The following is a 23,466-nucleotide window of genomic DNA, read 5'->3' as shown; positions in this document are numbered from 1 at the left end:
CATATTTACTGCGAACTAAAGCTGTCTGCTAAAAAAATCAAAACAAAAGAAAATTACAATGAAAGAAATCTTTTTATCTTTAATCACGTTCATAGCATCCTTTTCCCTGGTTATTCTCTTCATTGCAATTGGTAAGTGAGAAGGTATTGTAAAAAGGTCTTGATTGATGAAGTTTTACTGTTTGTTCAAAAGATGATGAGTATGACTATATATTATACTATATGTGTCCCCCTTTTCTTGTGTCTAGAGCTTCTTTTTTTTTTTTTTTTTATCTATTATTTGTTTACTATCATCATAGTTTCAATCAGAAACAGCTCAGGACTCAAAACCCAAACATGAATACAGTTATCCATCTTGATGAAGATTTATCTATATTCATGATATTCGTCAGGAATTCATGACAAACAAAGACTTTAATAGTCACAGTTTAAACAGAAAGTCAACTTTATAGTGCTATTTTTTTTAAAGGGGGAACCCCTTAAACCACCAATGTGTGAGTTCGTGATCTAGTGGTTAAGACTGATGGCTACATGCAGTGCTGAAGGGCCCAAGTTCCATCCTTCGCGTCGTGCTAGAAATATCAGTACAACAGAAGGGTGATTTTCACCCTCTCACACACATCTTTGGTACCCAGACTGGAGTTTAAACTAGAATGTGTACTATGTGCCCTTGCTGTGATTATGCTAGCTGAGTCTTGTGGCTCTTTATAAGTCCGAGATTACTCTGACGTCCGAGTAATCTCGGACTAGTGGCTCTTGTACATGCATATATAAGTTTATCCTCCCACTGTAAAATGTTTCTTATTTTTTAACATGCTTTCAAAACATTTACCAGAAATTTGCCTGGGTATCAAATAATATAACATTGATTTCTTTTGATAGGTTGGTACATTGTATGGAAAGTATTCTTGTCAAGATTTAATTTTGTCCAGGAACTTTTAGGAAAGAATGGTTCAGAATCTAAAGAAGAATTTTCTCCTGCCCCAAGGAAACCTAGATCAAAAATCAGGAGAGACTGATAATCCACTGATTACATTTAACATGAACAGAAGTCAAAACAGATTCAGCATTTTTCTTCATACAATGAAATTCCACATGTTTGGTGCTTCAGTCAGAGTAAAAAAATAATGTTAAATAGTTGCAGCTACGATATATGCAGGAACATATCATAGTTCTGATCAGTCAGGGCTGTGACCGTAACAGGAAACTTTTATATGCAAACCAGGAGAAAAGTGCAATAACTTAATAGTGGCATTTACATGTTCATTTTTGTATGTATGGTTGTCTTGTGCATTTTGTAAAACTGATAAATGGAAGTATAACCCAGAAGATTATACTACAAGTGTACTTATTGTACTGTCATGTTTGAAGACTGTTTTATTCAGAACATAAGTTAAGTTCTCACCTTCAATTTATCACATTTTTATATGCCCGTCAAAATTTTGACAGGATGTATTATGGTAAACAAATGTCCGTCTGTGTCCGGCATAAACATGTCGCACCATAACTTGAAAATGACTTATCCAAATTTTTATAATCCTTAATATAGTTGTTTTTTATGATGGTCCAATGATCTGTTTACTTTTTGGTGAAAATAAGATTTAAACTTTTTGAGTACCGCACTTTGTAACTAAAACAAGGGTGTGTTTTTTTCACATGTTGCACCATATCTTAAAGACGATTTATTATTGCTTAAAACATTACACACTTCTTAGTTATATTAATCTTAAGATCTGTTAAGAAGGGGGTTTTCCCAAGTCCCGCTGTATCTCAACAACAATATATGGTTATTGCCTATAACTCTCTCAAAAACTATTTATGAATATTTCAAAAATATTCCACACAAGATGATGGGCCTATTATGTGCTTATGGCGCAACTGTTTATTATTTTTAATTTCAACGGCACAAGAGTACATGTAATGTACGGGTACCAGGATCATAATATGAAGATTGGCAGGCATATACCTCAGTGTAAATTAGATGTCTAACTAGAAGAAGTTTACGTACTGTTATAGAAATTTAATACAAATATCCATGACAAAGATTAGACTGATAGTCAATTAATTTTATCAATCATTTATTGTACATTTTCAAAATTATGTTTTAAAAATTATTCTCAGGAATGAAATCATGAACAAAATGTGTACTAGTATGTCAGTTTGTAGTTTAAGTTGTGTAATTCATGCTGCCTCATATATTTTATTTTTTAAATATTTTTTTCATGCATAAGTAAACCATTGTATATGCTGTAAGTATGAATACTTTGTAATTATAAATATATATACATACAAAATTGATGATATGAGATCTTACTTGAATACATTGGTTGTATAATTTATAATTCAGTGATAAAATATGAAAATATACTTTTCTCAGTGTGTGAAAAGGGATTTGATATATAGTTTTTGCCAAATTTTTTGTAAATATTTATATGCATTCACATATATGTGTATTATTCTATACATATGCAAGATAGTAATGTAGATCTCAATTTATGTCAATATCATATGCCTGAATAAAAAATCAAAGAATTTTTAATTTAGAAACCAGAAATGCAATTGATTTTGTAATAAGTTTCAAATATTCAAATAGGTAAACCATCCATTTTTTGTTAGAGATCAAAGTGTTCTCCAAATTCTTTTACCATTCAAAAAGAAAATTGAGAGTGCAAAAATTTCAATTATGATGTTGCAGACTCACAATGATGTAACTACATTTTTCATGTATAAATCCTGTTATTATTGGAACATTTAACCACACATGTTCATTTCATGCAGTTTTTGATTGAATTAAATTTAAGCAGCTGCACTTATTTCTTAGATGGTTATATTTTATCCACATTTACATCAATTTATCTTAAGAAGATATGATTATTTCTTGTTGCTGATAAAGGGGTGGGTGGGGAGTAACATGGTTTTGCCCTCTGCCCACTTTTGAAAGTGGATGTAAATTACCTCCTCTTTTTCACAAGTCCCATTGTGTTTACAATCGCAGAAGTTACACGGTTGGTTCATCATTTGGTAGTTCTTGGTTTCATAGGTTAAGACTTTTGGTTCATGAGTCTTTGGGTAAGATTAGGTTTCCTGCTGTAGTCTGTTTAGTTGTCCAGTTATTTACCTGGAACAGTTGGTGTACAAGTTGTGGACAAAACAAGCCACTCTGGGCTGTACTTGTTCAAAATCTTTGACTATAAGGTTATGTGATGGAGTCCCACAATACTCCAGCTTACTTGATCCATGGTTTGATCAATTCACAATAGACAGTGACCTTGACAGATGGCTTTCAATGGTCAAGGTTTATGCAGAGAAAGAATAAAATTGAGAAAGGAAATGGGGAATGTGTCAAAGCAACAACAACCCGACCATAGAGCAGACAAGAGCCGAAGGCCATCAATGGGTCTTCAATGTAGCGAGAAACTCCTGCACCTGTAGTCGTCCTTCAGCTTAACCCCTTAAAAAATATGTATCTAGTACAGTGATAATGGACATCATACTGTACTCCGAATTATACACAAGAAACTAAAATTAAAAATCATAGAAGACTAACAAAGGCCAGAGGCTCCAGATTTGGGACAGGTGCAAATTTACTGCAGGTTAAACTAGGCTGTCTCAGTGGCATTTTTGATGTGTTTTGTACTCTGAAAACACAGTCACAAAATTTACATATGATATATATCTTCATATCACCTTGAGCTTTTGCCACCACTTGGTGTTGCCGTCTGTCGTTGTCGTCCATTGTCATCCGTCTGGTTTAAACTATTTCAAGCATCTTCTCCTCTGAAACTAATGAACCATTTTCAAGCAAACTTAAGCTGAATGATCTTAATGGTATCTAAAACAAAGTCTGTGTTTTATTTACTGTTTCATAAAATACATGGCCGCCATGGCTAAACATAGAGCATAGGGGTAAAATGCAGTTTTTGGCTTTTATCTCAAGAACCAAATCTGACATGCGTCATAAGTGTTCATTAGGTGAAGTTCTAACAGCCCTGAAATTTTCAGTTGAATCTGATAACCTATTGTTGTGTTGCTGCCACAAAATGAGTAATTTTAAGGAAATTTTGCAGTTTTTATATTACCACAATTTTTTTTGTGTCGTATAATGCTATCATGTCGTCGTCTGTGTCATCTGCGTCTGCGACGCCAAAGCATTTAAAGCAAATCTGACATAGACAACATTGTTAATCACGTCAATATCTAACTGCCCTGAAATTTTCAGATGAATCGGACATTCCGTTGTTAGGTTGCTGCCCCTGAATTGGTAATTTTCAGGAATTTTGCTGTTTTTGGTTATTATCTTGGAATATAATTATAGATAGAGATAAACTGCAAACCGCAATAATGTTCAGCAAAGTAAGATCTACAAATAAGTCAACATGACCAAAATGGTCAGTTGACCTCTTTAGGGAGTCATTGCCCTTTATAGTCAATGTTTAACAATTTTACAATTTTTGGTAAATCTTTAATAGTAATCTTTTAAAAATAAATTATCCTCTGAAACTACCGACAAAAATTAAACCAAACGTGGCCATTATCATCATTGGGGTATCTAGTTTTGAAAATATGTCCCATTAAGTCGGCCAACAAACCAAGATGGCTGCCATGGCTAAATATAGAACATAGGGGTAAAATGCAGTTTTTGGCTTATATAAACTCAAAAACCAAAGCATTTAGAGCAAACCTGACAGGGAGTGATGTGTTGTCCATACTAGTAATCGGATGTGTACTGATGTTTACCAAGGTTCGAGTAAGTCCTGAAGTTTGATTGCGTATCAAATGTTTTTTTTTTGATAGGTTGTTATTTTCATCGAACTAAGCACTCTTTAGGGTCTTGAATTCTTCTAGTTTTTAATTTCTCAATTCTTTTTTTTAGCTCACCTGACCCAAAGGTCCAATTGAGCTTTTCTCATCACTTGACGTCCGTCTGCCGTCGTCGTTGACTTTTACAAAAATCTTCTCTGCAACTACTTGGCCAAATTTAACCAAACTTGGCGACAATCATCATTGGGGTATGAAGTTTAAAAATGTGTCCGGTGACCCGATCAACCAACCAAGATGGCCGCTATGGCTAAAAATATAACATAGGGTAAAATGTAGATTTTGGCTTATAACTCCGAAACCAAAGCATTTAATGGAAATCTGACATGGCCATGGGATTAAATTGTTTGTCAAATAAAGATCTGTCTGCCCTGTAAGTTTCAGATGAATCTGACAACTGGTTGTTGGTTTGCTGCCATTGAATTTCTAATATTTAAGGAAATTTTGTCGATTTTGGTTATTATCTCGAATATTATCATGGATAGAGATAAACTGTAAACAGCAATAATGTACAGCAAAGTAAGATCTACAAAAAGTCAACTTGACCAAAATGGGACAAGTTCATTATAGATAGAGATAATTGTAAGTAGCAAGAGTGTTCGGTAAAGTAAGATCTACAAACACATCACCATCACCAAAACACAATTTTGTCATGAAACCATCTGTGTCGCAAATAGACCAAGATGAATGACACAGGTTCTTAAGAGCCTCTAGTTATATTTACTCAAGTCTTATATAAGATAAACAATAATTCCATTTTCAGATTTTTTAGCTCACCTGGTCCAAAGGGTTAAGTAAGATTAACTCATCACTTGGCGTTCGTCATCTGTCGTCGTTAACTTTTACGAAAATATTCTGCTCTGAAACTACTGGACCAAATTTAACCAAACTTGGCCACAATCATCATTTGGGTGTCTAGTTTAGAAAATGTGTCCGATGATCAGGAAAATCAATAAAGATTGCCACCATGGCTAAAAATAGAACATAGGAGTAAAATGTAGATTTTGGCTCTGAAACTAAAGCATTTAGAGCACATCTGACATGGGGTCAAATTGTTTATCAGGTCAAGATCTATCTATCAGATCATTGGAATCGGACAAATTGTTGTTAGATTGCTGTCTGTGAATTGGTAATTTTAAGGAAATTTTGCCATTTTTGGTTATCATCTTGAATATTATTATAGATAGGGTCAAACTGTGACCAAAGTGGTCAGTTGATCCCTTAAGGAGTTATTGCCCTTTTTAGTCATTTTTTAAACAATTTTTTGTAACTTTTTCTAATTTTTAACAAAAATCTTCTTCGAAACTACTAAATCCAAATTTGTCGACAATCATCATTCGGGTATTTAGTTTTAGAATTGTGTCCGATGACCCCGATGACGTACGAGGTGCTGTAATTTAATATGTAGAAAAATGATTTTTAAGTACCTATAGTTTAAAGGGAAACTTCGCAAAAAAATCAAAAATTGATATTATGTCCATTCTGTATAAAAAGGCTCAAATTTATAGATATTAAAGTTTTATTCCGCTAGATAAGAGATCAACATCGATTTTAAATTTTGAGTATCAATTTTCTACGCTCCGCCATTTTGTAATCTTCTACAATTATAATCACGATATGTCTATAAAACACAAAGGACCAAAACTACAGTAACCGATGTAGTCGTAATTGCGTGTCGATATCTTGTCAATCGTACGATTGTTTTATCTGACTAACTGTAAACTTGATACGGAAAATGTTCTTATTTTTTTTTTTAAATGACCATTATTATATATCTGTTATTTTTAAACTGTTAATATTGGAATTAGTTAAAAAGTCAAAGTTCAAATAATAAATAAGTGTTCCGTGAAAATTGTTTTCAAAAATCTAATTCGTTCATAATTCTTTAAAGTAATAAACTTTATTCAAATAAATTCGGATCTTTCCTCATCTGATCACCAGCATCGCTAAAGGTATTACTCCCAAAGGTATTGTGAGGGGTGTGAGGACTCAGGTGACACGTCAAGGTATTCAAGCGATTTCCTGTCGGGCTTGAAAGTTCATGCATCGTTTCACTTCTGTAGGTATTGATCAGTGTACACGGCAGACTTATAACTTTCCATTTTGAACTATCAGGTGTATAATACACATCAGATCTGTCTTGTGTGTCCGAAAGTGATATGATGCCAATAACTTAACTCGTACGCTTGTTTATAAATAACATTTCTGGTGTAAAGAATATTATTTATGAAAATATAAAAAATACCAGAAAAAAAAAAGATTTGAAGAAATAAAAATCTATATACATATTTTTTCCGAGGGTTAATTTGGGAAAATGTAATTTGTCAATAGTGAAGGACAGACTGGAACATACCAAAAATATTGATTTAAAAAATGTACACACTTGTCGATGTTGGCTTATACGCCTGGATAGAAAGTTACGGAATTATAGTGCAATTTAACATATATACATGTATCAGACTATATTGTATACCAAAAGAAGAAGAAAAAGAGAACCAGTTTGATTACAATACAGGTCGATATACATCTTGCTTTGGTTCATCGAAGTTATGAACATAGTAAAATCCCAGTTTTATATATCAATTAAATTGTTCTCGAATAAAGGAATAAATTTGTCATCATCACAATTGTTCCGACATTCATGTAAAATATATACAACTGGACGTACACTAATAATCCCAAAGGGGTGTGAGTATTTTCTAGGAAAACTATTGAGTATTAAAGTTTCAAATCAATTTCGGGATTTATTTTCTTTCTTGCCGTGATATGATAGTAATTCAAAGAATAAACTGCTTGTTTTTGCCAGTTGAACAGCCTTATAAGTTACATTTGAAAATAGGGAAGGATGACATAAAATTCGTTGTCTTTTGTTTTTGAACATCGTTGGTCAAATAGATAAGTATTATACGTTGTGAGACGAGGACTATTTCAACAAATACTATAAATACAAGTGGAAGTTTTCGTTTTTTGCAATTTGAGAGTAAATGATGTATCAAACGTTCAAGACTACGCATGTAATATGTGTCACTGGATATAAAAAAAAATCAATCTCAAAACCTACTTCCGTATGGAACTTCCCCTTTCAGTGACCTGCAAATTTAACAGATGATACACTTTATAAGATTTACATGTCCAACAACGACCCACTGCTCTACATGTGTTACTGACAGCCTAAGATAGTAATTCTTCTGTTAGGTAAATTCTCTTTCGAACAATACCAGAAAACATGGAAAATAAGTTCTTTAAATTTTGACTCTGGAATTAACACCATTTTTTCGTGCGACAAACTTTATTTCTGGCGATGAGCAGACATGGGCGGAAAACAATAAACAGATAGGTTTAATATTTGTTCATTCATTTAACATGTATAATATGAATACGATTGTACTTAAAAAAAACTTATATATTTAGTTTCAAGAACAACCGGGTTCAGACAAACTGTTCTGAAATCGATGCTGTTACTAATGCATTCACCCAATTCAAAATTACCATCAAAGAGAGTAAATTCGTGGCAACAAAGACATTCCGTTAATAACGGCATAAGTATGCATTTAGTACACGAACACCAATCTGTGTTTTAAAAACTAGCGATGGTTGCTAAGGATATCTTGATTTCGGGAACTTTCTGCAGCTTCCATTTCATGGAGCTCTTCTTCGGTATACTCTGGCTCTAGTGCGTACCCGAAATGACCATACTCGTCAAAATCTGACTCTTTTGACTGACTGGAACCATTGTTATAGTACTATCATTCTCCGAACAAGACATTTTTAGTTATGATTTTATGATAAATTTTTGGACCATATATAAACTGTTTTTAAAAACAAGCACGCAAAAATCATAAGATAGAAATATAAGTAATATGTGAGTAAAGTTAATTGAATCATTTAAGTTAATATCCTTTGGTCTCGAATGTAGTTAACTAATAAATGTGTTTTATAGGATAGGTCAAATCCTCATCCAAATAATATAATCTAGTATATGTAATAACCCCTTCCTACTACACCGAGTTTTAATGTCAAGCGGTAGACATATTTTAGGTACCAATTAAGTAATTGAATGAGTAACAGATAACAATAATTAATCATAAATGTGCAAAGATTTAAAAACAATTTTTTTCTTTGTTCGTACATATTACATGTATACTCCGCTTCGGTAGAGTTATCTACTTATCTACAGATAGTTTCAGATATCTATTAATACATGGCTTTCAAAAGTCTAAATGTAAGTGTTCTCGTACATTTTTTGCCTAATAAAGAAAATCAAAATGCTTTGGTAAAGCTATTTCTAATTTCCCCTTTTTAATGAGACATAAATCAAGGACAAGAGGTGTATATCATTTCATTCTGACACATGAATCAAGTTTCCCATCTTTAACCGAAAATTGTTTATTACTTAGTAAATTAATTTATTTGAATTGAAATAAATGATACAGCAAATATAATTTAATAATTCCACGGCGATCTATTTTTATTTGTCACAAACTTGAATTAGTATTATAGATGTGTATATTGAATGCTCCCTTGTTTTATAATCCACTGCTCCGAATAGACAGTCACACCTGGCCAGGTGTGCCCTAGAGGCGTGGTTAAATACCGAAGTGCAAATAACAATTTACCTTTCAACAAGCCATCTACGAGTATTCAATTTGCCACAGAACCGTGAATACACACATCGTATAAATCTAGTCATAGCAGAGATAGTCAAAGGTCAATAAGAGTACACCAACATATTGTCTTTACAGATTATTGTACTTTAATTTGTTCATCTCATATATCAGTCCAAAAATGCATTAATTAATAAATTTATAACTTTTTTGGTTGCTACAAAAATAATTCGAATATATACGTTTAACATAGAAAATTTATCTCATGAATGTGTACAATTGCACGTCTGTGCGTCTTATCTTCTTATTATCGGATGTTTATTAGATAAACCATAAGTCATCGCCGCGCTTACGCTTACGTTTAAATACCATTAAAAACCAAGACTTTTACTGATTGTATTTTAAATCCCGGCATGCAAAAACCAGGAGAAAACCTACAGGAAGTAGTTAATAATTTTTCATTAATTGTTAAATTTCTCCTTTATTACTGGACATATAGCGATAAAACTTTGTGAATATATATATTTTGTCATAATGAACATATTTAAACCATAAGTAAAAAATCGCGAATTTTCCCTAGCCGTGCATCTTTACTGTTGAGACAAAGATCGACATATGGATGCATCATACTGATATTTTAAAAGGCGGAAGACTTGGATGCTTTGTATAAAGATGCCTTTTGTTATAAAATTTTCGTCTGTCATATGTCATTGTCCTTGGCCTCATTTTCATGATTCAGTGACTACTGGGAAATAAATGAGATTTAATGTTAATTTCTCTCTTATTAGGATTAATATGATAACTATATATATTCACTATGTGCGTTCCTTGTAAGATTCTCGTCAGCCAGTTTTTATTTGTCACCTCGATCCATTTCATGGTTAAGTTAATCTTAATTTTTCGTGGTCAAGGCCATATTCCAGATTACTATAAGCAATGGGTCTATTATATATTTAATATATGGAATAATTGTAAGGTGAAAATATTCAGCTGACATGTTCCAACTGACCTTGAACCCATGTTAATGGTTCAGTGGTAAACGTTTACTTTTTGCGTTTTTGGCTATTTTTCTTGTACTTTATGCAGTATATGTTATCTTTTTTGGTGTATGAAAATATTTTACGATGTACATGTCAGTCGGACAGGTTTTATTTTACCTTCATCTAATTTTTACGGTTCATTGCTCCGTGTTAAGTTTTTATGTGTAGGTCTGTTTTTCTTACACTAGTATTTGCAAAATGTCAACTATATTGGTTGCATGGAATGATGTATAAGGTATAATGTCTGCCATTGTTATCTGACCTTGACCTGCTTTTCATGGTGCATTGGTCAATATTATGTGTTCGCAGTTAAGATTGTTTCTTAGATACTATATACATGTATATAAGCAGTATGTCAACTATATGTAACAAAGATGGATTGTCAAGTGTACATGTCTGTCTATAGGATTGTCATCTGAACTTGACCTCATTTTCATGATTCATTGGTAATGTTAAGTTTGCATTGTTATTTAAAGTTAGTTTTTTTAGATATACAACAAGCATTATGTCGACTATAATTTATGCATAGATGGAATTTTAGGTGTACATGTGTGTCTGGTGTGTTTATCTGACCTTCACCTCATTTACATGATTCACTGAGTACTGTTAATTAATAAGTTGTCCTGGTTGAGTTCGTTTCTGGAAAACTATAAGCAATATGTAAAATCTATTTGGTGTATGTAATAATTTTATGGTTTATACATGGCAGTCTGGCAGGTTTCATGGACATCATTTTCCACGGTTTATTGATCAATGTTTTTTTTTTATCGACGGTAAGCAATAGTGCAACTGCATATGTTGCATGGAGTGATTGTATAGGGTGTAAATGTCTGTCTGACCGTTTTCGTCTGACCTTGGCCCCACTTTTCATCGTTAGAAAGTCCGGCAATGGTATTTGTTCATTGACATGCATGTGTGTTTCTTAAATACTTTATGTACCTCGTAAAACTCCGTGAGAAACATTTCTATTTAGATGTACAAACAAAATACAAGTATAATATCATCTATAAGATAACAAACACTAAGAGTTTAGTTCTGCTGATAAATGTAGTTATTTAGAAGGTAAATATGTGTACATTTGGGCTGTTTGCGGCAAATAAACTCGAACCATATTCAGTTACAGCTACTTGGCGAGCCCGTGCAGTGATAGCGTAAGGCGTTTTCACACCTTCCTTTATGTTAACAAATTTATCTTGAATAAGTCTCCCTTCTTCTGAAATAACCTGGACAGTATTGTTGTCTAAGCATAAATATATTTTCCCACTTTTATCACTAGTTACACCCCAAGGTGATACTGAGGTTGAATAAGTCCAAACTACCTGTCCAGATTGGTTCAGACTTATCACATGTTTTTGGTCTCTGTCACTTACAATTATGTTCCCATTAGAAGCGATAGTCAAAAATCTTGGCCAATGAAATAGATGAGATCTTTCAATACATTTTATAACTCGCCCATTTCGACTAAGTATATCGATAGATATTCGACCAGACATACAAGAAACAACGAATTTACTGTCGTTCATTTGACAGATTCCTTCATACGGTTTATGTGTTTTGATTACTTCAAGAACATTGAGATTCCCAGTAGTTCCAATAATAGAAATCTGTGATTTTTCTGGTTGTGTAACTGCCACATTTGTCGTAGAGCCCATGTTACATACACATAAGGGTTGTTCCAGAGGAAGAGTGTCATTCCCTTCACCACTACCCGCTATTCCGCGCTTCCTAACCATCTGGTTATGAGAATCAATGACAACGATAGAATTATCGACGAAAACAACACCAGTTAGCTGCCAACTAATGGTGTCTTCTCCGCGGTCTTTTACATTTATGATCTCATGCGATTTTTGAACTCGCGATCCCATATATCTCTGTGGACGAGGAGTTCGAGTTGGCCGAACACCGGCTGTTGGAATTTGACGAGAAACTGGTCTTGTTCGGTTTATTACATTAGCATGATTAGTTGCCTGTCTTCGATTTGTATTCAAATTACCATTACGTGTTTGGTTCATCCGTCCAACTGGTAAACTATTTTGGGACGATACTGAAACTGAACCAATAGGTGGTGGATTTCGTATAAATTGTAGGAAATTGGGATTCTGAACAAATTCAACATGCATTGATGAAACTGAACGACTTGAAGACAAGATAGCATTATCATACTCATCTGCTTGGGATTCGACTTTTGGCAAATCGTTCAAAAACTCTATATCTGTACTGTTGTGACACATTATGTCAAACGCTTCTCTTGTTGATTCAATGTTTTGCATTACCATTAGCAATTCCTGATTGTCTTGTAATTGAACACGACCGGATTCAAAAAGCTGTCGTTTTAAGTCTTCAATACCTTGTAAAGTTCTCTCGTAAAACTGCCCGACCTCGGATTCAACTTCGTCAATTAATCGCAAAGCTAATTCTTTACTATTTTGTAGTTCAATGTCATTATCGTTATCACCAGAACCTAAGTCTTGAATTCGTTGTGTTTGACTCTGAAATCGTCTCCTCAAAGCGTCTATTCGTGGGCGAAATCTTACAATAGCTTCTTCGATAGTCACGCATTCGCAACTTTGCCCTCGATGCTCACGAACTGCGCATAATGAACATCCTATTATATTGCATGCTAAGCAAAAAAACTCTATTGGTCTTCCACTGTGATTTTCACAATATACTCCATTGTCACTAATGGGTGCCTCCACGTGTACCTGGACAGGGATGTTAGGGTGTTGCTGACGACTTGGTATGATAATTCCTCTGTCGACTCCCTCACTCGTCGTCCCCTCGTGAATCTTTACAGCTTGTATTAGATTGTTCATGAAAGTATCCGGTGGAAATTGTTTACCCCATTCTCTCGGATTCAAATTTCCTCTCGGTTTAGGAACCTGACTTCGATCAATCGGACAGTTGAATGATATGGTGTCTCTGTCTGTAACAGTCTGCAGAATATGTTCCGACAAACAACTTTTGCAAAAGGAATGTCCGCACGGAAGAAGCCGAGGATCTTCATACCGCCCCAAACACACACTGCACATTAAATAATCATTTTCAATATTCCTCACTACTCTTTCGGCCATATTGGTGATTCCTTACAATGTAAAGTTTGATTTAAATCAGGGCAATTTTTTGTTGATACGTACACTTACATGTTTACTTTTACTGATATGCAGTTATATATGTATATGACGATAATCTGTTCATTTCCAACATAATAAAATAAAATTTTAAATTCGATCCACGGCTTAATTTTTACTGTTACAAATATTTAATCATATGTGTACACTTCTAAAACGGTAATTGGAAAACTAGTATTTATATGAACTGTACAGTTTAAATCAATACACAAACTACTATTATTTGAATTTGAAGTAAAATTAAAACAAAAGATTTGCTTGTCGTTCATTCAGACGCAACTAATTTAAATACACTAATGAAATAGAATATTAGAAGGGTTAATCATGTAGATATATGCATAAAAAGTTATAGATATAATGCACATATATATAGCTTTGGAATATACAATAAAGCCGACTACTGGACTAAGTCTACGAATAAACAGTAAATAATAATGATGATATAAATGGTTAAATTTACAGCTAAAGACAGGTGTAAAAATTCAGCATTCTTTTTTCAGTTTAATAGTTTAAATTCGGGCCTTCATTTTTCAGACTTTTCAAAATAATTTTATGATCGACACCTCATAAAGAAGCAGTCATTTCAACATGTTCAAATAACAAGTTTTTTTGGGTTTTTTTTACGGTGCGAAAAATTATTAACAATCATATTGAAAGCAACATTTATAACAGATACATACAGATTATTACATTGATACAAGTGAATTCTCGGATTTATCCAATCGAGATAGTTATGAATGGAGACATGAAGGCCACACTCAGCGGTCAGGTTGCAGTCTTGAAAAAAAATATTCAATATACATGATATAAGTTCGACGAAACAGACAGTCCGGTCAGATATGCAAACCCCGGCCTAAAAAAATACGCCCGCTTTTATTCATCATGTTCCTTTAATGCTTAATAATTATTTTGGAAATTTTGGTTTCTTACAGCAAAAAAGTTGACAAGAGCATTGTTTTCAATCCAGATACGGACAGAATTTTTATTTAATGCAAAAATAAGAGTCAGATTTTTCTCTCTCAAATACCTTAGACTGCCTGCTCAAATCAAAATGGTTCGTACCTTAGACTATATAAAGCTATCCATAGCGATTCGAACGTATACATTTACGAATTAAATGGTGACATAACACTTGAGGAAATAGAAACTGTAATCAAAAGTGCGAAAAATGGAAAATCAACAGGGATTGATCAAATACCGTACGAAGTTTTAAAATTTCCAAATGTCTTTCAAGTGATTCGCTCTCTCTTTCAAGTGATTTTTGACACCAGTTGTATACCGTCAATCTGGAGAAAAGCAGTTATTTTTCCGATATTGAAGGATCCCTCATCTGACCATCGTATTCCGCTTAATTATCGAGGAATAAGCTTATTGTCCTGTATATCTAAGCTGTACAGTGCCTTCATAAATAACCGACTATCGACTTATCTAGACGAGAATGAGGTTCTTGCTGATGAGCAAAATGGATTCAGAAGACATCGTTCTTGCGAAGATCACGTCTTTTCTCTTAGTAGTATGATTCGGAACAACGCTAATGTAATTGCAACATTTGTGGATCTAAAGAAAGCTTTTGACTTTGTGGACAGAGATATGTTACTTTATAAGCTTTTACTAAACAATATCGACGGCAAAATGTACAAATCTATCAAAAACATTTATTCCTACACAACAGCTAGTATTCGTGTCAATCAGAAGATGTCGGATTGGTTTGTTTGTAACTCTGGTGTGAAACAGGGAGACAATTGTTCGCCAACTTTGTTTTCTATATTCATTAATGACCTTGTGAAGGAAGTGAACAATTTGGATCTTGGTATAAATATCGAAGACACCAAATTGTCTATGTTGTTGTACGCAGATGACATTGTACTACTAGCATACAACGAGACTGATATGCAAAAGATGTTGGATAAACTACACGACTGGTGTAAACGGTGGCGAGTTCTAATAAATACAGATAAATCCAAAGTAGTGCATTTCAGATCTGGCAGACGACAGCGTACATCTTTCCAATTCAAGATTGGAGACAATGAATTAGAGGTTGCAAGTCAGTACAAATATTTGGGAGTAATATTCAACGAGAAAAAAGACTTTGCATCAAACGCAGAAAATCTAGCAAAAGGTGGTGGACGTGCTCTAGGAGCAATTTTCTCAAAACTTCAAAATCTGAAGGAATTTGGATTTAAGACATTTGAGAAGCTGTATAATTCTTGTTTGGTACCAGTATTAGACTACAACTTCTCAGTTTGGGGATACAAAGACTTCTCCGGAATAGATAATATACAAAACAAAGCAATTAGATATTTTCTTGGAGTACACAAATTTGCACCAAAACTAGCCATAGAGGGGGATATCGGATGGCTACCTTCTAAAGAACGACGATGGCTCAACATGATAAGTTACTGGAATAGACTGTTGTTAATGGATAATTCAAGGATTTGCAAACGTATCTTTCAATGGGACTATAGCATATGCTCAAACAACTGGTCGGCGGAAATAAAAACTATAATGACAAACATTGGAGTTATGGAAACTTTTCACAATAGAAAGAGTTGTGATATAAATAATGCAAAATCAGCACTACTTGAACAGCATGGTCTTGATTGGTTAAAAAACTTAGATAGATATCCAAAACTGCGAACATTCAAAACTTTCAAAAATAATTTCTGTGCTGAATCATATGTGAACCTTAACCTACAACGCAACGAACGGTCGATGTTGGCTCAATTTAGATGCGGCATTCTACCTCTAAGAATTGAAACAGGACGGTTTAGTGGCGAACCTGAAGACAGCAGACTTTGTAAAATGTGTAGCAAAAATGAAATTGAAAGTGAAACTCATTTCCTTATTAACTGTGATTTTTATAATGAACTTCGAAATGAACTTTACTCAACCATACCAAGCAAAGAAACATTTTTATCACTGCCACACTGTGAACAATTAATACAATTTTTAATTTATTTTCCAAGAAGAACAGCTAAATATATTTTACAAGCATTTACAAAACGCAGACAATTCATTTATGTAAATAATTGAACTACATGACTCTTCTATGAAATGATTTAAAGATTTATATTTTTTAAGTGACTTATAGGTCCAATGGGCCGGGTGTACAAATATTGTATTGACAAATATTATTATTATACTGTATATATACACAATGTCACTATAATAAACAAATTCGTATTCGTATTCGTATTCGTATACTGACTGGGGATCATTATTCCGCTATCATGTTATTTTAAACTAGGCTGGATCGTTTGGGGTTAAACATTTTTTCGTTGGTAAATAATATTGCTGTGGATTATTTTTTTCATGAAAGTGTAATAGCGTTTCCTTTGTATTTGGTTGAATATTGAAATAGAAGTCAACGGCTACGTTCTTGGTCAATCCTGTGTCGATTTGAAGGTTTCATGCATGTTTGTCGTTCTCAGCCAAGTATCAAAACTATAATTTGAATTTCAAAATGACTGAGTGACGGTTTTTTTTGACTCACTGGTCAACTCGACCATAGCGAATCACACGACTTTGACATAATATTAATCAGTAAATCCAACGAAATTATCAGATCAGGTAACCAAGTATTGGGGATAAAGTGTGCCGCATACCTGTAACTTCTGATCGATGTAACTTTATGGTTCGATGTACACACCTGCACACGTGAACAGGTAGTGAGGTACACTAAGGAGGTACACGATACTAAATTTTCAACACTTAGCTATATTTATTTGGATATTGAAATTATTAAAAAAATATATATTATTAAAAGGGGATGCAATAAAATATTTGCGAAGATAAAAAAAAATATATATTTACCTCAGCTTTTCTCCGCTTCTCAAAAGCTCCACGCTTAGGTAAAGGTGGCTTTGGCTCAGCTGTTGTTGGTTGCGTCAATGGAATGTCAGGTACTGCATTTGGACGGAGTTTTGGCTTCATGGTAGGACATCCCTCGAGGTTCTTCATTACTTCTGTGTCACGATCGTAACATGAATTTGTAAAATGGGCGGAACAAAGTCTATGACTAGCGCCTGGTAGGAAGTCCCATCTTTTACAATAATGTGTCCACGCCTTCCTGGTTTGCGGGTTAATTGGAAAACGAAAAAAACTAATTAAGTTGTCCTTCTTATGTCTATTGTTGCACCCACTGGCAGCACACAGAACCATTTTTAATCACTGTCATGTATTTTTCTTTAAGATATTCGGAAATGAAATAGCGCTAATTATGTATATACACCCGTCAGTCAAATATGATTGATGTAACCACTGACGTCACAGCCTCGTTCTGAGTGACTTCCGGGATTGAAATATGCATAATTAGTAGGTCGACAGATCGATATATTTGAATTCATAATTTATCCATTTAAACGATAATTATATATCTTTCGATGTTTTTTATGGGGTAATTATGTATAAATAAATATTTATTTACAAAAAAAAAAAAAAAAAAAAATCATGTCACATCTCCTTTAAGGTCAAGGAACAGTAAATGGGCTATGTCACAGATTTCATTAAAATTTGGCATACAACTCTGGCTCGATGAACTTCAACTGAAAATCGAAAACATAATGCATTTATCTCAATTATCATTTGAAATATTACTGATTGAATTCTTACAAAATGGGTGAACATTTGTATAGAAAGCACATAAAATCGGCGAAAACCCTTTTAAAATTTGTCTTAAAATCGCCAAATCTGTAATTCTACGCCATAGATTTTTCTTAAAAAACTATATGTTGTTGATACATAAATTTCCGTTATAATGATGCAAAATAAAGATAGGGTCACCGACTTCGTTCTTACAGTATACATCATTTAAAGTTGCGTTCTATGTGGAAAAATCTAACAAAACGTCGAAATAATCGTAACGTTATCGCGTTGCAGGCCGTAAAACGTTGATTTTTGACGTTTTTCACTACAAACAAGGTTACAAATTGAGTATTAGACAAAAAACGAAGTCGGTGACCCTATGATTATTTTATATCATTAAAACAGAAATTTATGTGTCAACAATATATAGTTTTTTAAGAAAAATCTATGGAGTAGAATTCGAGATTTGGCGTTTTCAAGACAAATTTTAGAAGGTTTTTCGCCGATTTTATGTGCTTTCTATACAAATGTTCACCCATTTTGTAACATTTCAATCAGTAATATTTCAAATGATAATTGAGATAAATGCATTATTTTTTCGATTTTCAGTTGTAGTTCAACGAGCCAAGGTTGTATGCACATTTTTAGCAAAATCTGCGACATAGCCCATTTACTGTTCCTTGACCTTAAGTAAAGAATTGTCGCATAAAAATGAAATACACAGAAAATGGCAAAGTTGATGAAGTCTGATCGTTTTACAAAAACAAAGTCCAAGCCCTCTACGCCCTCTCTGGATCCGCCACTGATTGAAATGCTGCAGTATTTCCATTTATACATAGAGATATCATATATTTGTCTGGTATATAGTAATAATTAATATGTATCTGCATGATCAGAGTGGACAACTCGGTACTTGAGGTGAGACAATCACGGCCGTGGCACCCAAGTCTTCTGGCATTAACAAATCTTTAATAATTACACATCCATCACGAAAGTAAATTGACTTGAGACAGTGATTATTTTTATAAAGATATATTTAAAGGTCCGTATCCCCCTCCACTCTTTTGATAATCGAGTTATGTCCCTTGATTTTTTACCTTGTAATTTTACACTAAATTTTCAATAAACTGTGGACAACATCATATTTTACATACTCAAAATAAGATTAAGACGTAAATAAGCATGAAATTTAAACTAATTGTTCTTACATACGCTTATCAATTCGATATTTACAGAACGTATTTTTATTATACACCTATTTTAATAACTAAATTCAGATAAGTGGCTATCATCCATACCCTGAGTAATTTTGACGACGGATGCCAAGTGATGCGCATATTTGACCTTAGAGTCTGTATCGCTCACCTTATAAAATAAATCTTTGGACTGGCCTAACAAGCCAGTAAAAATTTTGAAAATAATTAAAAGCTGCAAATTGTATCAGGGTACGTTATTTGCTACATTATGTATTATGTACAGTAGTTATCAAAGGTACCAGGATTATAATTTAGTACGCCAGACGCGCGTTTCGTCTACATAAGACTCATCTGTGACGCTCAAATCAAAATATTTATTAACCCAAACAAGTACAAAGTTGAAGAGCATTGAAAATCCAAAATTCCATAAAGTTGTGCCAAATACGGCTAAAGTAATATATACCTGGGATAAAAAAATCCTTAGTTTTTCGAAAATTCAAAGTTTTGTAAACAGGAAAGGAGTAGGTTCAGTAAGGACCGATTTTGGCCTCAAATTTCAAGTTCATCTGACGAAAGATTTTTACCACTTTTTAAATACTTAAGTAGGCCCTTAAGTGTCTATTTTATTTGATTCTATAATTAGTTGATGAAAGGATTTTAACAGATTTTGTCATTAAAAACGATCCGATTCAAGCTCAAAATATGAAAAATCTACAAAATATGCCGAAAAATGTCCCTTTATATAAGATGTGTTTTGTCAAAAATAAAATGTTCATCCTCAACCTTTATATATGTTTTGTATTATCATCAAATACAACACATTTCAATATCAAGAATGAACACGAATGCGGCCACTTTCGTTATCCACTAAAAACCGTCTAAAATTTAACTAAAATGCTAAAATTTTGAAGATTTCAGTGATTTAGCATGACTTAATGGTGCTAGTACACAATATATGTGCACTGTATTGTCAAAACAGCCCATATTTATGTAGCAAAAGCATTCTATTGCCAAATAAATAACTAAAAGTTTACTGTTTAACAATTTTGTAAAACTGCTATAATATTTTGGGGCCAAAAAGAGGTCTACTTCTTTATAAAATGACCACATTATTGATATTCATGTTAATACGAACTGTTGACTACTGGGCTGGTGATATCATCGGGGACAAAACGTCCACAAGCAGTGCCATCGACCCAGTGGTGTAAATAGTTATCAAAGGTACCAGGATTATAAATTAGTACGCCAGACGCGCGTTTCGTCTACATAAGACTCATTAGTGACGCTCAAATCAAAATATTTATTAAGCCAAACAAGTACAGAGTTGGAGAGCATTAATGAGAATCCAAAATTCCAAAAAGTTGTGCCAAATACGGCTAGGATCTATATATAAGATCAGACATGGATATATGATATAAGATCAGCCATGGAATATTTTAAATTATCCATATCCTGTTCATATCTAGAAATGCTTGCATGTAACTCACGCAGCGTACGATTTATCGGCCAATGATTGTAAATGAGCTCAGTCAAGGCCAGAATCAAACCACTCAATGCAGAAAGGTTCACCAATATATTATATGAATGAATGAATGAATGATTTATTATTATAGTGCAACCTGTATATATGTTACAGTAAATAGGTGAAATTAGGAATTACATGTAATTACTAAACGTTTCAGTAAATACCTGTAATTACTAGCCAATTTAGTAATTACATGTATTTACTAGTTGTTTCGGTGATTACTGGTAATCACTGATTTTTTTTGTCATTTTTACAGCTATTTACTAACTTGATGTTTTTGTTTTAAAATTAAAAAACATAATTCAAGATACCAAATAAGAAAGTAAAGGGATAGGGATTTTAAGGGAGCTTACTTAAGGATGTAGGAATATAAGGCACATCAAAAGTGCATCCTCTTTAGTGTATGTGAATTGAAACTGGAAAATGGTTGTTTTATAGGTTTTGAAACTCTGTAAATATATGCATGCAAGACAATGATATCTATCTCAAATTGATTTTCATAATTTGGTTAAAACTAAAATGTCCATCATGCACTGTGGTTTAAAACTTTAAAATAACTTTCTCCAAATATCCTGGATTTCTACCAAACATGGACAGAAGCAAAATTTTTATGATCATAAGTTAATATCCAAAAGTAAAGTTTGTAAAAAAAAATCCTTTTTTTTTTCTATCGTATATTAATTATAAATGGACTAGAGTTTTTTTCCCAGTTAACATTCCATACACTATGCATTTAAAGTTTTTAAAACATGAGGTTTTATAAGCCATCCTGGATGTTTACCCAATTTTGACAGAAGCTTCTTACAGTACTAGTCAAAAGTTAGTATCTAGAGGAAAATTTTAATATTTTTTCCTTATTTTTGTTGAGCCTGCGATTAACAGCAAAAGTAGGCTATTTGTTCTGCAAAACCCTTACAACTTTAATAGCTTAATACATCGATAACCCATCTCCAGCTAGAGGTTGAATTGAAGGTCACATGAATATGTATTCGATGAGGTCCAAATATTCACTCGCAAGAGCACAACTCATCAACCTTGTTTTTCAGCTATTTTAACAAAAAATAACCAGATTGGCTGCTAACAGTGAATTATAATTTCACTATATCATTTTTATTAATGATGTAACAACAAAAAAATTTTTTTTAATTTTTTTTATATCTCGAAGCTAAAGCACATAACAGTTCATTCCAGTTCTTAACCTACATAATGTTATCTTATCTGTATAAGGTAGTAAGTCTAAATATTCTTAAAATTCAAAGTTTTCTTTAAAAAATTAAAACATAATGCTTTAGGAGAATTTTCCATTTCCATGTCTGTGGAAATTGGTCAAAAATTATCTGTATAATGCTCAACTTGAACCATTTTGGATTAAAACTAAAGTTACTCGGATTTAACCAAATATTTGAAAGTCCATATTTATTCAAGATATTTTTTATAGAAATCAACCATTCAAAATTTACTGTACTGTACTAACTGATCTTTTAGTTAGTATTACCATAACTTTTGATCACCTGACCATAATACAACATTGTTTTAGCAGTCAGTAAATAGGTGTAAAAACTCATTTGAAAATTAGTAATTACTGGTAATAACTGGGCCGTTTCAGGAATTACTTGTATTAACTAAGTGCATCGGGGATTACCTGTAATTCCTAAATTTTAGTAATTACATGTAATTCCTAATTTCACCTATTTACTGTAACATATATATAATAGATACATATCAATACAATATTACATTACAGCCAGCCAGATAGGCTTACTTATCCAATGGTTTACTTTCAACAAAAATCTCTGTATTAAAGGCTGTGGATTTTCTATAAAAATCTTGATTTATTTGCCACAAAGTCCTCTTTTTCTATCAAATGCGATGAAACAGTAAAAAATAATGCTTTGCGTCAAGTTTCCCCTTGGAATATGTACTAAATGGCCTATCTCTATTATTCATTATATCTGTAGTTTTGATACAATTGAGGTTTGAAAAATTCGTACAAAAATGGCTACAGAAGGGTACATAAACCTTTTTTATGTACCCTTCTGTAGCCATTTTTGTACGAATTTTTCAAACCTCAATTGTATCAAAACTACAGATATAATGAATAATAGAGATAGGCCATTTAGTACATATTCCAAGGGGAAACTTGACGCAAAGCATTATTTTTTACTGTTTCATCGCATTTGATAGAAAAAGAGGACTTTGTGGCAAATAAATCAAGATTTTTATAGAAAATCCACAGCCTTTAATACAGAGATTTTTGTTATAAAATTTGAAATATAAGTTACTCACTTGATTTTCTATGATGTGCTAGTGTTTATTTTTTACAAAAAGTTATAAACAACCTGTAAATGCCAAAACACTTCGTGCTGAGTCACTAAAGTCGAGCGCACCCTAAAAGGTGTACTTGATTTTGGCCATATTTATGTTTGTTTTAACCAATAACTACATTTATAAACTTGTTTTAAGGAAATAAATGCTAGCACTGCATGCAACAATCTTATATCTACTATAGTCATCAAATTGCCAAATATGAGAGTACCAGGATAAAGGCTGTGGATTTTCTATAAAAATCTTG

General features: G+C 33.0%; 1 protein-coding gene and 1 long non-coding RNA gene across 2 annotated transcripts; one reads left to right on the top strand and one right to left on the bottom strand.

Moving 5' to 3' along the window:
- LOC134721378 (uncharacterized) lies at positions 1-2,814 on the top strand. The gene is made up of 2 exons (XR_010107844.1): positions 1-131; positions 882-2,814. It is a non-coding gene; the product is annotated as an uncharacterized LOC134721378 (long non-coding RNA).
- Positions 2,815-11,516: 8,702 nt separating this feature from the next.
- Positions 11,517-13,644, bottom strand: LOC134722715 (uncharacterized). The gene has a single exon (XM_063586336.1). The coding sequence runs from the start codon at positions 13,530-13,532 to the stop codon at positions 11,517-11,519; it is 2,016 nt and encodes a 671-aa protein (XP_063442406.1). The 5' UTR covers positions 13,533-13,644.
- Between the last annotated feature and the right edge of the window lie 9,822 nt (positions 13,645-23,466).

The sequence above is a fragment of the Mytilus trossulus genome, chromosome 6 (assembly GCF_036588685.1).
Source record: "Mytilus trossulus isolate FHL-02 chromosome 6, PNRI_Mtr1.1.1.hap1, whole genome shotgun sequence".
NCBI classification, from domain to species: Eukaryota; Metazoa; Mollusca; class Bivalvia; order Mytilida; family Mytilidae; genus Mytilus; species Mytilus trossulus.
This window is presented reverse-complemented; position numbering and strand designations above follow the sequence as displayed.

Bases quoted from the DNA above. Each gene is read 5' to 3' on its own strand.
- LOC134722715 (XM_063586336.1), bottom strand. From the start codon at position 13,532: ATGGCCGAAAGAGTAGTGAGGAATATTGAAAATGATTATTTAATGTGC.